At 40.4% G+C, this 22500-nt stretch overlaps 1 protein-coding gene and 1 long non-coding RNA gene across 5 annotated transcripts in view; one reads left to right on the plus strand and one right to left on the minus strand.

Moving 5' to 3' along the window:
- LOC135104910 (uncharacterized) overlaps positions 1-157 on the plus strand; it is a 39630-nt gene extending 39473 nt beyond the window's left edge. The window contains exon 4 of the long non-coding RNA XR_010270591.1: positions 20-157. This is a non-coding gene — a long non-coding RNA (uncharacterized LOC135104910). The remainder of the gene's footprint in view (positions 1-19) is intronic.
- A 1195-nt stretch (positions 158-1352) lies between these two features.
- The window catches only part of LOC135104909 (H/ACA ribonucleoprotein complex non-core subunit NAF1-like), a 26782-nt gene continuing 5634 nt past the window's right edge, over positions 1353-22500 (minus strand). For 3 of the 4 annotated variants that reach the window (XM_064012657.1, XM_064012654.1, XM_064012655.1), the window contains exons 2-7: positions 14573-15122; positions 13867-14342; positions 10088-10236; positions 3647-3893; positions 3298-3427; positions 1353-2973 (exon numbers count right to left, since the gene is read on the minus strand). In XM_064012657.1, coding sequence (XP_063868727.1) covers positions 2221-2973; positions 3298-3427; positions 3647-3893; positions 10088-10236; positions 13867-14342; positions 14573-15109 — 2292 coding nt within the window. In that variant the 5' untranslated portion in view covers positions 15110-15122 and the 3' untranslated portion in view covers positions 1353-2220. Of the gene's footprint in view, positions 2974-3297; positions 3428-3646; positions 3894-10087; positions 10237-13866; positions 14343-14572; positions 15123-21887; positions 21911-22500 lie in introns of those variants that run through there. The other variant, XM_064012656.1, reaches the window with a different exon arrangement.

Here is a 22500-nt window from a genome sequence, read left to right on the forward strand (position 1 = left end):
CACTGTGCTGCCTTCCCAGATGATGGTCCCATGCCTTACTGCTGTCCCAGATGATAGACCCCACACCATGCCACTGTCCCAGATGATGGACCCACACCATGCTGCTATCCCAGATGATGGACCCATGCCATACCAGTCCCAGATGATGGACCCATGCCATATCACTGTCCCAGATGATGAACCCATGCCATCCTGCATTCCCAGAAGATGGACCCACATCATGCTGTTGCTCCCAGATGATGGACCCATGCCATGCTGTTGCCCCCAGATGATGGACCCACACCATGCTGCTGTCCCAGATAATGGGCCTACATCATGCTGCTATCCCAGATGATGGACCCACACCATGCTGCTGTCCCAAATAATGGACCTACATCATGCTGCTATCCCAGACGATGGACCCACACCATGCTGCTGTCCCAGGTGATGGACCCATGCCATGCCCCTGTCCCAGATGATGGATCCACACCATGCTGCTGCCCTAGATGATGGCCCCACACCATGCTGCTGTCCTTCTTAGATGATGGGCCTACACCATGCTACTGTCCCAAATGATGGACCCATGCCATACCGCTATCCTAGATAATGTACCCACACCATGCTGCTGTCCCAGATGATGAACCCACACCATGCTGCTGTTCCAGATGATGGACCTACATCATGCTGCAGTCCCAGATGATGGACCCACATCATGCTGCTGTCCCAGATGATGGACCTACATCATGCTGCAGTTCCAGATGATGGACCCACACCATGCTGTCCTAGATAATGGACCCACAGCATGCCGCTGTCCCAGGTGATGGACCCATGCTATGCTGCTGTCCCAGATGATGGGTCCATGCCATGCTGCTGTTCCAAATGATGGACCCACACCATGCCACAATCCCAGATGATGGACCCACACCATGCTGCTGTTCCAGATGATGGACCCATGCCATGCTGCTGCCCTAGATGATGGACCCACGCTGTGCTGCTATACCAGATGATGGACCCACATTTTCATTAATCCAGTTGAGGATGAGATCGTCACTGGCCCAGGTGTTGCACCACCACCACCCCCACCACCACCACCAAGGAGTACTACTATTTCAATGCAGTTTATAATTGTATTGGCAGCAGTCTGTTCCTTGATAGGGATTTGATGGCTGCCTTCTGAATATGATTCATGTATATTGACCATGATGAGCAGTGTTTTTGCTGATAAGTGAGCCATGCAGAGTTCAAGGGATTCTCCCTTTTGACTTTTTTTTTTTTTTTTTTTATAATAAGAATCACTGAATAATATTAATATGTTCTCCTGAGCTTCTTTAGGGTATAATCAACTTGAGCACAAGCAACAATATCCTTCAATATGGTAAGTTTTTTTTTTTAATTAGATAAACAAGTTGCAACAAATCACAACATGAAAAAGTTGGATATTTCACAACAGACATGGAAGTAGTAAAGAATATATGGTTAAATACTGAGACAGTACCATACAGGTGTAGGTCTAGCCCTATTGACAAACTGCTTCCCTTTCTCTCCATTTGCTCTCTCCTGTATTTCCCAGACAAATGTTTTATCTTGTAACACTAAAACTATTAAGTAAACTTATTTGTCAGGAGCTCCTAGTACCTGAAGCCTATTAATGATATGAAATCCATTAGGCAGTAAACAATATTACATAAACTAAATCAATCACTCCTTACAAACAACTTCTGTATGTACAATTTCACAAACATTAACATACATTGTATAATATAAATACATGTAAACAGACTTTCATTTCTTTGGTTTTAAACTGGTTGTTTTATAATCCATCACCCAGCACAAGTATTTAAGCATCCACTTCCTTTATAAATGATCACTTGTGCATGACTGGGATCAAGTGTTGTCAATGGTATATCCAAAGGATATACCTACTTTATTTTATTTTTGCCCTGCTATCAACTAAATTAGTGAATAATGGTGATTAGTATGTCCGCCTGGAATTCACCACCAACTCTTAACTGAAGCCCTCATTGTCAGTCAATACTTGCTATGGTCACAAACACTTACCCATTCCTTCTGATCCTTCAAATAGTCAGATGCTGCCTGTATGAGTTCAGTGATTTGTAAACCTCAACATGATGGATAGCTGCAGTGCAGCGTGGTCTGCTACCAGTGGAGTAAAGTTGTATAGCCAAATATAGAGCTGTAATGGAGTGGCACAGTATGGTGAAGATTACAAATACTCTGGGTCTAGCAGTGTGGGTGTGGCTGTGATGGTGGATAAGGTGGGGGCGGAGGGCCTGGAATGTTAGGTGGAGGTAATGACATGCCTTGAGGAGGTGGATGAGGCATGCTGTGGGTGTGAGATGGGGGTGGGGGAGGAACAGTAAACATATTGTGTGAAGGAAACTGTGGAGACATCCCCCATCCTCCCTGCTGTGGTGGTGGGGGCGGCATCATGGAGGGATGTGGTGGCAAAAATTCCCTCCCAAACCCAGATTCCCCACCAAACACTACATTTTCTCCCCACTGAGGGCTTGGAGGAGGAGGAGGTGGAGGATGTCCTGCTGGAGGTGGGGGCATACATCCAAACCCTCCCTCTCCTCTATGATGGGGTGGTGGGGGAGGCTCATTACTGAACTGTGTTGGAGGTGGCAGTCCACTGTGGAATGGGGGTGGGGGTGGGTGTGGAAATGGTCCATGTGATGGAAGATTAGGATGGGGGGAAGGTGGGGCCATGCATTGTGTTGGAGGTGGAGGTTGGGCATTGAATGGAGGGGGACCAAAGAAATGGGTGGGGGGTGGCATGGAGGTTGGATGGTTGGAGGAGTGGAGACGGAAAGGATTGTGGTTGGGTCCTCGATGCCTCTTCCTGTGTGGCTGTGAATCCCAGCTGGTGCTTCCATTATTGTTGTTGCTGTTGTTGCTGTTGTTGTTGTTGTTGTTGTTATTATTATTATTATTATTATTATTGTTGTTGTTGTTGTTGGTATTATTATTATTCTGAAAAAAAAAAAAAAAAATATGAATCTCTCTCTCTCTCTCTCTCTCTCTCTCTCTCTCTCCTAACTTAAAACCACCTGTATTACAAACACTTACTACCTTCCTTTCTTTTGCTCTACATCAGGTTGTACCACTGCACAATCATTCAATCCATCTCACCAGCCCTCATATTATTCTAAAAGATATAACACTTCCTCACACGGATGCCTCACAGTCTGCCCCAAACACAAGCCCTTAATTGCTATAGCCAAGCATTACATCCCAAGACCAGTGCAGAGAAGAGTAGGGTGGTATGTGGCAGGGTGAGATAGGGCAGTACCTTACCCTGGAGCCAGTGGTGCGAGAACGATTGCGGCGACGGGCACGAGCTTCCTCTTCATCATCTGAGAAATCTGAGATCTCTCCAGGAGCAAGTTCATTTCCTTGCAGTCCAGAGGCATCACTTCCACGGCACCTGAGAGAGGAGAGAGATATGGTCAAACAGATGGAAAATTCACAATGACAATTATATGTGAAATTGAAAATATCTCTAATTTCTAAAAACTGAAAAAATCTATCTCTAATTTCTAAAAGACGTCACCTGTTCACTACTCAGTATTATGTGATTTGGGTTTATACAGGAAATACACACACACACACACACACACACACACACACACACACACACACACACCTCAGCAGCTCCTCCATCTCAACATAGTGGGTGTGCTCATCTGAGGTAGGTGCATAGAACACCTCCTCCCCCAGCTTTGCCCCACTGTGGGTCACATCCTCTGCCGAGTTGAAACGAACCACGTACAGCGGCTGTGTGACAGGACCAAACACATCAAACACCTGGCCAAGTGAGTGCCTCTCTGGACCAACAAACAGCACCGAGTCGAGGTCCAGTGCAGGGATACCTGGGAGGCTTTCCACCACCACTGCAAAGGAGAGGCAGACAATAGTAACTGGGATGGTGGTGTTGAAGGAGGAAAATTTAGTAGATGGTGGTAGGATGGTAGTGAGATAGATGAGATTGATGATACAGGGATCAGGATGAGGGCTAGATACAAGGAATGCAATGAATTAAACCACAATTATTACTTCCAGTGATACATCTGAAAAAATATCAGTGCTTGTACTAGATAGCTAGATGTTATATTATTACCACTTTAAGGGATTTTGGTGAAAATTTTGGTGCTGCCCTAAAATATAAGAAGCATTTGATACAGCCTGGCACAAAGCTTTAACTTACAAACTATCTTCCTATGGCTTCTCTCTTACCGTAATTTCATTACAAGTTTCCTTTCTGACCGTTCTATTACTACTCTGGTAGATGGGCGCTGTTCTCATAAGTCTATTACACCCACTCTCTATTCCCTATTCACCAGTGATCTTAGTCAATTTTTCCTATCCATTCTACATTTTTCCATATCTTTCCTTAGATGCCCAAACATTCAGGCATTAAAAAGGTCACACAAGGAAGCCAAAGAATGTTTCACTTCTGATCTTTCTAAAATTTCTGACAGGGGCAGAGCAAACTTATTATTGTTCAATGCCTCAAAAACTAAATTCCTTCATCTGTCAACACAATACAACCTTCCTGGTAACTATCCCCTCTTCTTCAGTGACAATCAACTGCCCCCGCTCTTCTACACTGAACATCCTTAGAAACTTCACATCTCATCTCTCAAAAACAAGAATGATATTAAGCATTTTGAGCCGTCTCAGTCTCTAAAACAACTATGAAGTTAGGCATTTTGAGTCATCTCAGTCAGTTTTTCTTACTTTCCCAACAGCAAACTCTGTATAGGGACCTTATCTGTCGATGTATGGAGTGCACTTCATATGTAGGCACCTGGTTCCACTCATATTGCTCTTATGAACAGGGTTTTATGAAAAGCATTTTGTTATAAGAGCATAAAAAAATAAGGGAAGCTGTGAGCCATCAGACCTACACATGGCAGCCCCTGTATGAAACATACCTACTTATTTCCACCTATTGTCTCCATCTATACATTTGTCTAATCTTTTAAAGTTCCCTAATGACTCAGCACTAACAACCAGATTACTGAGTGCATATCATTCATCAATCACTCTTTTTGAGAACCAATTTCTGCCTATCTCTTTCTTGAATCTAAATTTTTCAAGCTTGAACCCATTATATCTTGCATCTTTTTTTTATGTAGGAGGTTCACCAGCCAAGGGCAACAAAAATTGCAACAAAAAAAAACAAAAAAAAAGCCCACTGAGGTGCAGGTACCCAAATAGAGTTGAAAGTGTTAGTAAAAAATACAGGACAAGTATCAAGAAACTTCCCTCTTGAAAAAATTAAGTCATAGAAAGGTAGAAATACAGAAGCAGGCAGGGAGTTTCAGAGTTTACCAGAGAAAGGGGTGAATGATTAAGAATACTGGATAACTCTTGCATTAGAGAGGTGGACAGAATTGGGGTGAGAGAAAGAAGAAAGTCTTGTGCAGCAAGGCCGCAGGACAAGGGGAGGCATACAATTAACAAGATCAGAAGAGCAGTCGGCATGAAAATAACAGTAGAAGATACCAATAGATGCAGCATTACAGCAATCAGAAAAAGGCTGAAGACAGTCAGTTAAAGAAGAATTGATAAGACAAAAAGCTTTTGATTCCACCCTATCTAAAAGAGGGATATGAGGGAACCCCCCCCAAACATGTGAAGCATGATCTTCATAGAAGATGTTTTAGCTAGAGATGAGATGTGAAGTTTCCAGTTTAGATTATAAGTAAAGGACAAACTGAGGATGTTCAGTGTACAAGAGGTATCACCAAAGAGGAGATGGTTGCCTGGAAGGCTGTGTCAAGTTGATAGATGGAGGAATTGAGTTTTGAGGCACTGAATAATACTAAGTTTGCTTTGTCCCAATCAGAAATTTTGGAGAGATCAGAAGTCAGATGCCTTGTGGCTTCCCTGTATGAACTCTTTACTTCCTGAAAGCATGGATGGCAACAGAAAGATGTGGTAAAGTGCAGGGTGGTACCATCAGCAAAGGAGTGGACAGGACAAGAAGTTTTGGTTTAGAAGATCACTGATGAATAATAGGAAGAGAGTGGGTGACAGAACAGAACCATGAGAAACACCACTGTTAACAGATTTTGGAGAAGAACAGAGACCGTTCACCACAGCAACAACAGAATGGTCAGAAAGGAAACTTGAGAAGTTACAGAGAGAAGGATAGAACCCATAGGAAGGTAATTTGGAAACCAAAGCTTTGTGCCAGACTCCATTGAAAGCCTTTGATATGTCTAAGGCAACAGCAAAGGTTCTACCATAATCTCTTGAAGAGGTTGACTAAGACTCAGTAAGGAAAAGCAGATCACCAGTAAAATGGAAGGAAGGAAGGTAATTTGGAAACCAAAGCTTTGTGCCAGACTTCATCGAAAGCTTTTGATATGTCTAAGGCAACAGCAAAGGTTCTACCATAATCTCTAGAAGAGGTTGACTAAGACTCAGTAAGGAAAAGCAGATCACCAGTAGAGTGGCCTTGATGGAACCCATACTAGCAATCAGATGGAAGGTTGTGAAATGATAGATGTTTAAGAATCTTCCAGTTGAGGAAAGAATAAAAAACTTTAGACAGGCTGGAAATTAAAGCAATAGGATTGTAGTTTGACGGATAACGGTCACCCTTTTTAAGAACAGGATGAATGTAGACAAATTTCCAGCAAGAAGGAAAGGTAGATGTTGATAGACAGAGCTGAAAGAGTTTGACTAGGCAAGGTGCAAGTACAGAGGTACAGTTTCAGAGAACAACAGGAGGGAACCTCATCAAGTCCATAAGCATTCAGAGAGTTTAGGCCAGTGAGGGCATGGAAAACATCATTGCAAAGGATTTTAATGGGTAGCATGAAGTAGTCAGAGGGTGGAGGAGAGGGAGGAATGTGTCCCAAATTATTCATGGTAGTTTTTAGCAAATGTTTGAACAGAGTTCAGCTTTAGAAATAGATGAGATGGCAGTAGTGCTCTCAGGTTCAAATAAAGAAGGGAAAGAATAAGAAGCAAAGTTATTGGAGATGTTTTTGGCTAGGTGCCAGAAGTCACGTGGGGAGTTAGATATTGAAGAATTTTAACACTCTATTAATGAAGGAGTTTTTGGGTAGTTGGAGAACAGACTTGGCATGATTCCAGGCAGAAATATAAAGTGCCTGTGATTCAGGTGATGGAAGGCTCAAGTATCCTTTGTGGACCACCTCTCTTTCACATATAGAATGAAAATAGAATGAAAACAGGCTGTGTTAAACCAAGGTTTGGAAGGTTTAGGTCGAGAGAGTGAGGAATGTACACCTCCATGCCAGATACTATCACCTCTGTTATGCGCTCAGCCCAAAGAGATGGGTTTCTAACACAGAAAAAGTAGTCATTCTAAAGAAAATCGGCAGAATACTTCCTCAGGTCCCTCTAACTAGCCAGGGCAAAACACCAGAGCCAGCTCCACTTTGGGGATCCCAAGGAAGGACTGGAACAATAGGACAATATACAGATATGAGACTGTGACTGGAGGAGCCCAATGGAGAAGACAAGGTAACAACATAAGCAGAAGGACTAGAGGTCAGGAAAAGGTAAAAAAATGTAGGGCGTATCTCCAAGACGGTCAGGAATACAAGTAGGGTGTTGCACCAATTGCTCTACTTCATGGAGGATAGCAAAGTTAAAGGCTAGTTCACTAGGATGGTCAGTGAAGGGAGAGGAAAGCCAAAGCTGGTGGTGAACACTGAAGTCTCCAAGAATGGTGATCTCTGCAAAAGGAAAGAGAATCAGAATGTGCTCCACTTTGTAAGTTAAGTAGTCAAAGAATTTCTTATAGTTAGAGTTTGGTGAGAGGTATACAACTCAGATAAATTTAGTTTAAGAGTGACTTTGTAGTCGTAGCCGGATGGTGGAAAATTCGGGAGATTCAAGAGAGTGGGCACGAGAGCTGGTTAAGTCATTGCGCACATAGACGAACAAGACTCTTTTCTCTCATCTCTATTCTGAAGCATGAGTTAACTAGTATATTCCATTTTCTAGTTCTTTTACTCCTGAACATAGGAATTTCCTGCCTGCTTCTGTATTCCTCCTTACCTATGACTTTAATTCTTTCAAGAGAGGTTTCAAGACACTTCTCTAATTTTAGATGATCCTTTTGGCTTAACTCTTTAGGGATTGGCACTCTTTAGCAAGCATTTATTTATATACCTTTTTGTAGCCCTTGGTCAGAGGCCTTCTTACATGGAAAGAAAAAAAAAATATATATATATATATATATATATATATATATATATATATATATATATATATATATATATATATATATATATATATATATATATATATATATATATATATATATATATACACACACAGTGGAAAATTGGTTTTTGAACTTAATTAATTCCTGAATGCTGTTCAAAATCCAAAATGTTAAAAAAAAAAAAAACAATTTTCCACATAGGAATCAATGTAAAATAAATTAATCTGTTCTCGGACACCTGTCCACCATGTCTTAGTGGGTAATGACCAACGCTCCCACTGCTAAGATGGCTGCTCCACAACATCTCCAGCTTAGAAATTTTTTCTATCCAGAAACAATGTATTGAATGAACTTAATGACACAGAACTCATCAAAAGATAATTTTTAGACCATGCAGGCTTTGTTTGTCTCCTATCAAGTGAGAGAAACCTTACAGAGTGACACAGAAAGGAGCAATCCACTCACTGCCAAAATGATATCTTGCTGCTGGGAAAAACTATTGGGAAAATGCAGTTGTGCAGTAGTGATGGCATTGTGGGTCATAGAGAGAGCCACAGGAGTGCTGAACCTTGTTTGTTTACATCGAGGTTCTTCAACAGGATCACATTTAACTTATTTCAAAGATTGAATTACTGCTTTACCTTCTGTGTCTCTTCTCCAAATATATAAAAATGAAGGAAACATTTATAGAAACTATGAATTAGTAATAAATGGCAGCTTTTGCTACGTCTTGTAGTATTTGAAATCAAGTAACTTTGTTCAAAAACTGAACTATGGTATGGGAAACGAAGCAACTGATTTAAAACTTTTGTTCAAAAACCGAGTTGTTCAAAAAAGGGAGACAATCAGTAACCGAGGTTCCACTGTATATGAAAAACAGGGAAAGACTCTGCTTTAAGATGTGTGATGCCATAATGTGAATATGAAACAATCTCCTAAGTACAAGAAAGCTACAGGAATTTTGTCAATCTTGATGGATGTATAATTCAATCAAAGGGAACAAAGTGATGAAGCAACTGGAAATTTGAAGAATTGAAAGGGTATGAATGTGCATGGAATCACAAACGAGATTTTATAGTTCAGAGAAATTCAATTGAATCAATGCACAAGTTGATAAGATTAAGCAAGACTTTGGTACAAAATGGCACAGAAGAAGGCAGTTGAAAACAGAATATAATGTAAATGATGAAGATTAAATCAAATTACTTTCATGAACACCCTTCTGTCACTAACCCAACAAGTGTGCATAAAGTAGAAACCCAGCAGTCAAATATTACTTTTTTTTTTTTTTTATGTAGGAAGGACACTGGCCAAGGGCAACAAAAATCTAATAAAAAAATGCCCACTGAAATGCCAGTCCCATAAAAGGGTCAAAGCAGTGGTCAAAAATTGATGAATAAGTGTCTTGAAACCTCCCTCTTGAAGGAATTCAAGTCATAGGAAGGTGGAAATACAGAAGCAGGCAGGGAGTTCCAGAGTTTACCAGAGAAAGCGATGAATGATTGAGAATACTGGTTAACTCTTGCGTTAGAGAGGTGGAAAGAATAGGGGTGAGAGAAAGAAGAAAGTCTTGTGCAGCGAGGCCATGGAAGGAGGGGAGACATGCAGTTAGCAAGATCAGAAGAGCAGTTAGCATGAAAATAGCGGTAGGAGACAGCTAGAGATGCAACACTGCGGCAATGAGAGAGAGGCTGAAGACAGTCAGTTAGAGGAGAGGAGTTGATGAGACGAAAAGCTTTTGATTCCACCCTTCCCTTCCTTTAAATGCTCACTTACCCTACCACACCTCTCATCCTCTGCTTCCCTCTGTCTTTCTCTCCCTTCTTTATTACTACTCACTTAACCTCTCTCTCCCCCTAGCTGTCCACTCACCCTGCTGCATCACCACACTGTGTACCATGCCCACCAGCTGTGTCTTCTCTGGTGGGAGAGTGATCTTCAGGTCTTCGATAGGTGGCAGGTCCTCCAGAGTGAGCTCCCCTGGGGTGAGCATCTTATTCTTCTTTCTTTGAGGTGGCTCTCTGGGTGTATTGAAGAGATGCATGTTAAGAAAGGGAAATACTCTGAAAAAGATGGATGGGAGGGAGAAAGAAGTGATGCTGTGTTGAGACAGGAAGAGAAGTTAAGAGAAAGGAGTTCAGAGAGATGAAAAAGAAGGCAAGAAGATAGAATGGAATTTCTAAATGACAAAAATTAGAGAAACAGACAGATGGCCTGACTGACTAATAAAAAGCCACCCTCCAAGAAGTTGCAAAGTATCAGAAATATACTGATTCCAGCAAAACACTAATATTTAATGATGGATAGTAATTATTTTAATTTTAAGGAAGTCATTTCAATGAGTAGGTTACCTAGCAATGATCCAAGGCTGAACAGCATTCAAATCCCTCTGTTTATAAACAAAAGGTTAAAAAATGCATGAACTCTGATAAACAGTGGAATCTTGGTTCATTTGAAAACCAAAACTATTTTCCCCACAGGAATCAATGCAAAATGGATTAATCTGTTCCTGAACAGAAACTATGAATTAGTAATAAATGGCAGCTTTTGCTACGTCTTGTAGCATGACAGATGTTCCCAATGCTAAGATGGCCACTCCACAACATCTCCAGCTCATAAATTATTTATCCAGAAAGGATGTAATGAATGAACTTGGTGACATGGAACTCATTAGATATTGTTTAGACTAGCACGTATTCTCTTTGTCATTGATCTAGTGAGGGAAGTCTTAAGGTGGGATTCCACCAAGGCAACATAGGCAACATGTAGCATGCGACTTGACTAGCTTTTAACAAACATGTTGAATGCAGCTTTCAACAAGGAGACATGTTGCCTGCGACAAGGCAACCTTGTAGCATGCTACATGCTATGTTGCCTGTTGAATGCCACAAAACCTTTTCCACCAATTCAATACAAACTAAGCCAGTTGGCAATGCAATGTCTCAGCAGATGGTCGCTGCTGCTGCATATCTAGTGTTCCGCAATGTTCGTAAAAAAAATAAAAGAAAGCACTGGTGGTGGAAAAGAGAACTATTAATGAGCAGTAGCACTGATCAAAATTAATTTTTTGAAAAGTTAATGTCTGATGACCAATCCTTGTTCAAGAACTTTTCAAGGATGAGTGTGAAGGATTTTGATTACCTTCTCAACAAAGTTTCTCCCAGAATCAGGAAGAGTGACACTAATTATAGGGAAGCCATACTACCTAAAATCAAACTTCTAGTAACATTGCATTTCTTAGCAACCAGAGACAGCTACAAATCTCTCATGTACCTCTTCAGAATTTCTGAGCCACCTATATCAAGGACTGTGTCGGAGGTTAGCCAAGCAATTATCGAAGCACTAAAAGATGTAGTTAAGGTAAGTTTACTTAAGTGTATATAGAGAACTACTACTACTACTACTACTACTAAAACAGCTTATGATGATGATAATAATAATAATAATAATAATAATAATAATAATAATAATAATAATAATAATAATAATAATAGTGATAATGATAATATTTATCATTATTATTATTATTATTATTATTATTATTATTATTATTATTGGGGCGTCCACATCCAGGAGGAACAAAAGCAGGTCGTAAACAAACCACTTGCTTCTCTTGATGGAAGAAGATCCAGATTTTTTGGGGGTTAGGCTTTTATGTTCACGTCGAAAAGCTGTATGCAAATTCTTGATCTTTTTCTTCAGCATCTCCAGGTCCCAATTAAATTTAGCAGCTAATCCCCGCAGTGTATCTAATTTAGCCTGATTATTCTTGTATTCTTGCAAGCATATATCCCAAAGAACTGCAAGTTTTCTATACTCTTCTATGAATTCTACATTTTTTTCTTGTGACCAATTCATCTTGTTGCCTTTCAACACAGAATCCTTCCCGCGACTGGTGAGAAGGTGTTCAACACTAGGCAACAGGCTAAATCTTGTTGCATGCATCAGGCAACACAGCAACATGTTGCCACCTGTCACATGCCACACAGTCACATGCTACATGTTGCCTTCTGTTGAACTGGTTGAAACACACTTAGCCCATGCGACAATGTAGCATGCCACATGTTGCCAAAATGTTGCCTCAGTAGAATTCCGCCTTTACAGACACAGAGAGGAGCAACCCAATTACTGCCAAAATGAAGGCAATCATAACACTTAGAGATCTTGCTGCTGGGAAAAGCTACTGGGAAAATGCAGTTATGCAGTAGTAATGGCATTGTAGGGACATCAAGAGAGTCACAGGTGGCTCAGGAGTCAGGATTACTCCTCAGCTAGCCAAAAAACTGTTTACTTGCATTGAGGATGTTCAACAGGATCACATTTACGTTATTTCAAAGATTAAATTACTCTTTTGCACATTGTCTCTCTCCTCCAAATACAGTCATACCTCTTAATCAGAACATCTTTCAATTCGAACAGGGTTGGCAAACAAATCTTGTCCTCCAATCTGAACACAGTCCTCCAATTTGAATATAAACACCTATTCAACCGACACCACTCAGTCACTAGTCCCTCTTGCATTCCTTCTCCCCCATTCCCTCCCCTCCTCTCTTCCCTGCCCTTTTACCCATCCCTCCCCCATTTCCTTCCTCCCTATTTCTATCCCACCCACCCTCCCTCCTTCCATCTCTCTCTATCTCCTTCATTCATTCTAAGTAATTTTCACTTCATCCTTTCTCACTCTTTCTCACTCTCGTATAATTCCATTTTCATTCTCTATCAGTCTCACTCTATTCAGCAATTCTCAATATTGTTCATACTCTCACAGAGAGAGAGAGAGAGAGAGAGAGAGAGAGAGAGAGAGAGAGAGAGAGAGAGAGAGAGAGAGAGAGAGAGAGAGAGAGAGAGAGAGAGAGAGAGAGAGAGAGAGAGAGAGAGAGAGAGAGAGAGAGAGAGAGAGAGAGAGAGAGAGAGAGAATTTTTGTGCAAAATAAAAATTGTGTTCTATATAACTGTTTTCAACTACTGAAAATGACAGGAACTTTTGATAACTCATGATTTTGAGGTTGGTGTTTATTTACAATGGTATTTTGCACAAAAGATTTAAGATCACTGTTTTTGTATCTGACATATAGGACAACTCACTTTTTTGTGTCTTTCTTAAGTTGATTCAAATGCCATCTTACACACCAAAATATACAGTACTTCATGTTTTATTTTATTGTATTTATTTTTTTTGTAATTTAGGTTATTTTCATTCAATTCTATGTTTAAGGCACAATATAAACCTATAAAAGTGAAAAAATATATAAAAATAGGGAGATTTTGGGACTTGAAATGGATGAATTCTTTTTATGTTAATCTGAATGGGGTAATTTACTTCCCAATTAGAACATTCCAAATTCAAACAGCCCAAAAGAACCAATGAAGTTTGAATAATGAGGTACCACTGTATATAAAAACAAAAGAAATATTTATAGAAACTATAAATTTGTAATACACAGCAAATTTTGTTTTTGCCTTTTAATATTTAAAAACAAACAACTTTGTTTGAGAACCAAATTGTGGTATGGCAATTGAACCAATTATGAGTTCAAAATTTTTCTTCAAAAACCAATTTGTTCGAAAAAGGGAAGCATTCAGTAACCAAGGTTCCACTGTATACTGGTATGCAGTAGCCATACAAAAAAAAATACAAAACAGCACAGTACCTTGGAGTTTGCGGTACTTTCTGAGGCTTCTTGAGGGATGAAGAAGAGGACGATGATGATAAAACTGATGATGACGATGAGGAGGAGGAGGAGGAGAAAGAAGAGCTGGAAGAGGAGGAGCTGTCAGAGTCCTCTTCCGAGTCTTCTGTGTCACTATCATAGCCAGCCATGTTACGATATCCTCCTACCACATCAATTTCAATCATCTGCTGCTTCGATGGGCTGAGGGTTGGGTTTGGCAAATGTGTGCCAACTTGGGGTGCCCTGGGTTGTAAACTAGCATCCTGGGAGGTATGTAACTTTCCTGAATCTTCTGCTGGAATGGTGCTATGTTGCTTTGAGTCTTGTGACATGGCATTTTTGATGAAAGGGCTGGGAGTCACATTCACAGAAGCAGCTGGGATTGTCTCTTCTTCACTATCAGAGCTGCCATATGCAAGCAGAAGATGCATAGAGCTGGCAGGAGAGTGGTTCACCTGGGAATAATATGGTAGATCAGGTAGTGCAGGGAGGGAGGAAGAAAGAGAAGAGGGCTGATACAAACAGACATGGAAGAAAAAGACAAGACAGGAACATATAGGGTGAAAGGAAATAAAATAAATGGACAGAAGCAAGTGAAAAAAGGATGAGAACTGACCATAAGCCTGTAAACTAAGAGATGGGAAAAGAACAAAGATAGATAAATCATATAAAAAATTTAACTCACCTTCTCAGTTGCCTTCCCCTCAGTAGTCTTGTTTATTTGGTTGGGAGTATGACTACTTTCTCGGAATGTGTCTTTGAATGATGATGAGGTGTCAACTGAGGTAGAATTTTTGAAAGCAGTGGTGGGCAAGTGGTCTGAGGTGGGAGTGCTCCCTAATGTGGGCAAATTAGAGATTCCTGGAGTATGACCATTACTAGTGGAATACTGAACTGTGTCAGTATGTTTAGGTGTATTTGTCTGGTCAGTGGTAGCTACAGAACTGGGATTAGATGGTATGTGGGTCATGTGGCCTTCTGTTGATATGCCATCACCTGATGGTGTATGACCAAGTATGGGCATGTGGTCAGCTGTGGGAAGTGACTCTGGGACTTGGCCATCCACATCCATTGAAGTGACACTGCTGGGACATGTAGGATGTGGATGGGAGGAGCAGTCAGGAGTGAGTGAAGTGCAGAGTTGTGGTGATGTAGCTGGCAAGTCTTGTAATGGTGGTGTTGAGGGTTCCATTAACAAACTCTTCCTCTGCTCAGAACTCATCTCCCTCTTGTTTCTGTGGAAAAGATGAAAATGAGGATATACTCTCTCTCTCTCTCTCTCTCTCTCTCTCTCTCTCTCTCTCTCTCTCTCTCTCTCTCTCTCTCTCTCTCTCAGATAGATAGATAGATAATATATTGACCACAGTTTGTCATACAGAATCATACAATCAAGCAATATATAAACAACTCAACCAAAATTAAAAGTGAAACAAAATACAAATGCACAAAATAAAACTGCAATCCAAAAAATGTAAAGCTTTGAGCCACAAAAAAAAAAAAAATCATTGCCAAAATTAAAACAAAGCAATAAAATCAGTAAAATTAATAAAAAATTGTGAAACAAGTTCAAACTAAAAACCTGGGATAAAACACATGTGAAACTCTTATAACATGAACCAAAGACTTTTCAATAAATTAAAGACAATTATTAAAATATCAGAACACAGCTATAAAAGAAACAATAAAACTATCACATTAAATGAAATTATGACTCAACAATTCAATAGTTACACTCTTTAAAATACAAAAGGTAGAATACCACCATAATAATTACCAACACCATTGGAACCAAAAACAAAACATGCTGTAATATACACCAGTGAGTATTACACAAATTTAAAAGAAACACAATATTACAAACACATCCCTCTGCCATCACCTTCATACAAGGAGTTTATCACTCACATTAATAAGCTATCAAACAAATAAAAATAAAACAATGAAACTTAAATTAATTAATTAGTTATTGCATTCCTATTAATTATGTATTTACTTGTAAGTATTAAGCACATCATTAATTATCTTCCACATAGTTTCTGGTGAAAACTGGTTTGAAAACACTTCCTGCATAGTATCAAAATGGTAAAAGTCTCTTGAGTCTTTGTGTCAGTGGACAAACCTCAATAACATATTACTCTGTACTGAGCCATACTGACACAGGCGTTCATCCAGCAGCAGGTGACCCTGTCCCCACCTGTTCCATCTGCCAGCCTCGCACTCCAGCGAGTGACCACTGACACAGAACTGTGTGAATAATCACCTGTGTGTTTCATTGATGGTATGTCTTTCTGTATACACATAGTGGACTGACATTTCTGGGTTAATACTTTTAAAATTCACTCTCCTACGTCTTAATTCATCCACAGTACCCAACATTACTTCTATCAATGGCTTTACATCTTCTCTTATAAACTCTCTCACTATTCTAGCCGTACACGTTTCTGATTGCTGCACCAAGTTAATTACAAAAGCAAGTGGATCATATCTGTGCCCAGACTGCTCTTGCCACAAAAATTTATGTTGTCTGTTTTTCACAAGAGCCTGAAAAGATGAGTAGCCACTCTCAATATAACACACATCATTACACATATATTTTCTTACTCCTAAAAGCTTTTTGAAACACCAGTTGTAAAATTTCTTTTGGCCATAAATCTGCCCCAACCCATGATTCACATCCGTATATTAAAGACAATAAAAGAGCTGCATCAAATACTCGTTTCTTTACAAAGAGTGGCACATCATTGTTCTTATTCACAAAAGAGACAAACTTGAGTACATGAGGTATCTTGGCACTGGCATGGGCCTTGACAGCTGAAGACATTGAGCCATCGCGCGCGCGCGCACGCGCGCACACACACACACACACACACACACACACACACACACACACACACACACACACACACACACACACACACACACACACACACACACACACAACACACACACACACACCATTTACAATGAGTTAATGTTACATAATGAATCTGCACAGACAAAGCCACCACAGCTGACAAACCAGTAATGCAATGTAATGACAATGTAAGATCCCCCTCAACCATCCACTATCTCCTCAGTTTTCTTAAACAAAAGGAAGAGTGGCAAAATCTTTGTACATTTCCAAACCTTTTGATCTATTCAATCACATCAACATAACCACCACATCATTAAATCTAGAGATCACAGAAACAGCCAGTTTCTTGGTTAACAGCTGTTAATAAATATATCATACTCAACAACTGTGCCACACCTGGCTTGCAAAACCTCACATATGGTGTCCCTCAGGACCCACACAAGGAGTCATCCTACTTCTTCCTGTTAGTCCATGATGCCCCACAAGAAATACACCAATAATGGAAAATACAGACACTAAAATTTTAAAAATAAATGAATAAAAAAATTTTTAAATTATATTTAAAAAATAGAAGTCAGTCACAGGGATAACAATAGTGAGTAATGGAAAGCAGGTTTTTACAGTACTTATCACCTCACACCAGGGCATACCACTTGCTTGAACAAAGCCTCAAACTAAGACACAACCAGAGCACACTCAGTACATAAGTACAACAATGAGCAATTTATCTGCAAGCTCAAATAAATTTTAGCTTCTGGAGGAGAGCACCAAGTTGGGATTGAACCCAAGATCCAAATATGAAACAGCACATTTTCAATCAAGCAGTAAGGTGCAGCCCAAACTCAACCACTCTGTTTCTATCATTACACCTATATATTTTTAGTCTTGAAATTTTTAAACATTAACACCTGCTGAAACAATAATTACTCCCAGTGAGGTCTAAAGCACTGTTCAGGGGGTGCTGTGAACTTATCATTAAACCCAGCTGTGACCTCACTGAACGTTTCCCTTTGTGTCTCACAACACAAGGGGGCAGTCACAGCCTGCCCTCTACAGACAACTCTCTTCATCCACACAAAACTACAAGCACCTAATAACACACACACCCTTCACTCAAAATTTTTAAAATCATCATGGTGACTCCTACACCAGCCTCGAAGTCTCCATCTGGGAAGGGGACCATAAATGTCCTCAGGTCGGACTGCCTTTCTGTCGACGACCCTAATGTCTTGACACTCCCCCCCTCAACTTTTTCTTCATTAACTTCTGCAACATTCGCAGTCTAAGATCTAATTTTCAATCTGTAGAACACCACCTCTCTTCTTCTAAACCTCATTTTCTTTTCCTCACCGAAACTCAGGTGTCTGAGACAACTGACAGTTGCCCCTTTTCTGTTCCCTCCTACTTTCTCTATCCTCATTTTCGATCCAAAGCTGGATGCTGCGTTTATGTGTGCAATGACTTAACCTCCTCTCGTGCCCACGCTTTTGAATCTTCTGAGTTTTCCACCATCTGCCTACGACTACAGTCACTCTCAAACTAAATTTATCTGTGCTGTATACCTCTCACCTAACTCCTCTGACTATAAGAAATTCTTTGACTACTTAACTTCCAAAGTGGAGCACATTCTGACTCTCTTCCCTTTTGCAGAAATCTCCATTCTTGGAGACTTCAATGTTCACCACCAGCTTTGGCTTTCCTCTCCCTTCACTGACCATCCTGGTGAACTAGCCTTCAACTTTGCTATCCTCCACAACCCCGAGCAATTGGTGCAACACCCTACTCATAATCCTGACCGTCTTGGATATATGCCCAACATTCTTGACCTTTTCCTGACCTCTAATCCTTCTGCTTATACTGTCACCCTTTCTTCTCCTTTGGGCTCCTCTGATCACAATCTCATATCTGCATCTTGTCCTATCGCTCCAATCCCTCCTCAGGATCTCCCTAAGCGAAGGTGCCTCTGGGGTTTTGCTTCTGCTAGTTGGGGGACCTGAGGAGGTATTTCGCTGATTTTCCTTGGAATGACTACTGATTCCATGACAGAGACCCGTCTTTGTGTGCTGAGCACAAAACAGAGGTGATAGTGTCTGGCATGGAGGCGTACATTCCTCACTCTTTTTCTTGTCCTAAACCTTCTAAACCTTGGTTTAACACAGCTTGTTCTCATGCTATACATGATAGAGAGGTGGCCTACAAAAGGTACTTAAGCCTTCCATCACCAGTATCTCATGCACTTTATATTTCTGCCCGGAACCATGCCAAGTCTGTTCTCCAACTAGCCAAAAACTCCTTCATTAACAGAAAGTGTCAAAACTTTTCAAGACCTAACTCCCCTCGTGACTTCTGGCATCTAGCCAAAAATATCTCCAATAATTTCTTCCCTCCTTTATTTCAACCAGATGGCACCACTGCTATCACATCTATTTCTAAAGCTGAACCCTTCGCGCAAACCTTTGCTAAAAATTCTATCTTGGACGATTCTGGGCTTGTTCCTCCCTCTCCTCCACCCTCTGACTACTCCATGCCACCTATTAAAATTCTTCGCAATGATGTTTTCCATGCCCTTGCTGGCCTAAACCCTCAGAAGGCTTATGGACCTGATGGGGTCCCTCCTATTGTTCTCCGAAACTGTGCCTCAGTGCTTGCACCTTGCTTAGTCAAACTCTTTCAGCTCTGTCTGTCAACATCTACCTTTCCTTCTTGCTGGAAGTTTGCCTACATTCAACCTGTTCCTAAAAAGGGTGACCGTTCTAATCCCTCAAACTACCGTCCTATTGCTTTAATTTCCTGCCTATCTAAAGTTTTTGAATCCATCCTTAACAGGAAGATTCTTAAACATCTATCACTTCACAACCTTCTATCTAATCGCCAGTACGGGTTCTGTCAAGGATGCTCTACTGGTGATCTTCTGGCTTTCCTTACTGAGTCTTGGTCATCCTCTTTTAGAGATTTTGGTGAAATTTTGCTGTTGCCTTGGACATATCAAAAGCTTTTGATAGAGTCTAGCACAAAGCCTTGATTTCCAAACTACCCTCCTACGGCTTTTATCCTTCTCTCTGTAACTTCATCTCAAGTTTCCTTTCTGACCGTTCTATTGCTGCTGTGGTAGACAGTCACTGTTCTTCTCCTAAATCTATTAACAGTGGTGTTCCTCAGGGTTCTGTCCTGTCACCCACTCTCTTCTTATTATTCATTAATGATCTTCTAAACTAAACTTCCTGTCCTATCCACTCCTACGCTGATGATACCTCCATGCACTTTTCCACATCTTTTCATAGGCGTCCAACCCTTCAGGAGGTAAACATTTCACACAGGGAAGCCACAGAATGCTTGACTCCTGATCTTTCTAAAATTTCTGATTGGGGCAGAGCAAACTTGGTATTGTTCAATGCCTCAAAAACTCAATTCCTCCATCTATCAACTCGACACAACCTTCCAGACAACTATCCCCTCTTCTTCAATGACACTCAACTGTCCCCCTCTTCTACACTGAACATCCTCAGTCTGTCCTTTACTTATAATCTGAACTGGAAACTTCACATCTCATCTCTAGCTAAAACAGCTTCTATGAAGTTAGGCGTTCTGAGACGTCTCCCCCAGTTTTTCTCACCCCCCCAGCTACTAACTCTACAAGGGCCTTATCCATCCATGTATGGAGTATGCTTCACATGTCTGGGAGGGTTGCACTCATACTGCTCTTCTAGACAGGGTGGAATCAAAAGCTTTTCATCTCATCAACTCCTTTCCTCTAACTGACTGTCTTCAGCCTCTCTCTCATTGCCGCAGTGTTGCATCTCTAGCTGTCTTCTACCGCTATTTTCATGCTAACTGCTCTTCTGATCTTGCTAACTGCATGCCTCCCCTCCTCCCACAGCCTCGCTGCACAAGACTTTCTTCTTTCTCTCACCCCTATTCTGTCCACCTCTCTAACGCAAGTTAACCAGTATTCTCACTCATTCATCCCTTTCTCTGGTAAACTCTGGAACTCCCTGCCTGCTTCTGTATTTCCACCTTACTATGACTTGAATTCCTTCAAGAGGGAGGTTTCAAGACACTTATTCATCAATTTTTGACTACTGCTTTGAACCTTTTATGGGAGTGGCATTTAAGTGGGCTTTTTTTTTACTGGATTTTTGTTGCCCTTGGCCAGTGTCCTTCCTACATATAAAAAAATAAAAAATAAAAAAAGAGTAAAAGTGAATTGTAAAACCCCTATTTCCTGAGAGAACACAGCATTTTTAAGCTGTTTTCATATGATACTCAATTTTATTTTGCCATAAATGACTTGGGAGACAATGCGACCAAGTTACCCAGAATTATGATGAAGTGTTGGATGGACTATATACAATTAAAATGAATGAGAGTAAAACTAATTGTATTGTACTAATAGGGAAGAAAGGTGTGTTGAGGGTATCACAAGAAGCCAAATTCTTAATATGAATGGTGAAATGATGTCTGCAAAAGTAATGAGCTTATAGATAACTACTGATAAATTATTAAATTTCTATGATAAGACCAATGACGTTGTCAGGGTAGCAAGATATCATTTGAGTAACTGAGCATTTATAAAGAAATATGTGAAAATATTGATTCATTATCAAATGGACTTGTTCAATAAACATTTTTGGTCCTATTTTTTTCAGCAGAAAGTCTCATTACAGCATGGAACTGGGGACTTGAAAATACACATTACCCTTATTTTCCATTATGTTCAACCAAATTGACTAAGATTGTGTGTTTTAATAATAGTTAAAATTATGTTTTGCAAAAAATTACAAGGGTTTTGCATCAATGAATACATAGTAATAATGACTATAGGTAAAAATATATAATTGCAGACTTATATGTAAATAATCCCTTTATACATTATTAGAGTAGGGGGCTCACCAAAAGTAGGTCAAAAGGAAAATTTAAGGAATAAAACAGTAATGATAAGTTTTATATCTCTTGCAGGTGAGAGGTCTTTGTTTTTTTTCAATTTCTGCACTCTCTCTCTCTCTCTCTCTCTCTCTCTCTCTCTCTCTCTACAGGCACTGCTGACATATAAAGATCTAACTAAAGAAGGAATAAAAATTCTCCTACAATATGCAAGTTAGAATCAAGGAATCATATTCTCAAATTTTAATGAGGAGTCACAAATCACCTATGAGATCAGAGTTAAGATCAAACAATCAAATTTTCAAATATTTCAACATCCTATCTTGTTTTCAGGACTCTAGTCATAATTTAACAAGGATCTTGATCTTGATGGTACAGGTAACAGCAACTCCTGTAAAGAAAAAGAAAAAGGGGCAAACAGAAAACAGACATCATCTTTCGCACCACCAATCCCTACATCTAGCACACCACATTTTCTGCAGGAACTCCTTCAGTGCCTCAATCATCCTTTCATTCATCTCTCCACACCGTCCCAGCAGCAACACCATCCATTCCCTTCCTGTCATCTCCACTCTGCCATTTGCCAATTCACTGAGCACCACTTGCATCATCTCATTCCGGTCCCTGGTATACTTAGCAAACTCCAGCATCACATGCTCCACCGTCTCATCCTCTCCTATGCCACACATCCAGCACACTTTGCCAGATGAGCCCCTGAGCCCTCAGACTATCTGTAACTCCTTGCATTCACATCCATACACTGTGCCCTCACTTGGAAGAAATCACCACCCAGGCTTCCCTCATACTACTTTTCATACACTAGGGCCTCTTTCTCTCTATACCACTCCAAAGTACTCTTTTGTTCCATCTTATTCTTC

This window comes from Scylla paramamosain, chromosome 11, assembly GCF_035594125.1.
Source record: "Scylla paramamosain isolate STU-SP2022 chromosome 11, ASM3559412v1, whole genome shotgun sequence".
Lineage (NCBI taxonomy): Eukaryota > Metazoa > Arthropoda > Malacostraca > Decapoda > Portunidae > Scylla > Scylla paramamosain.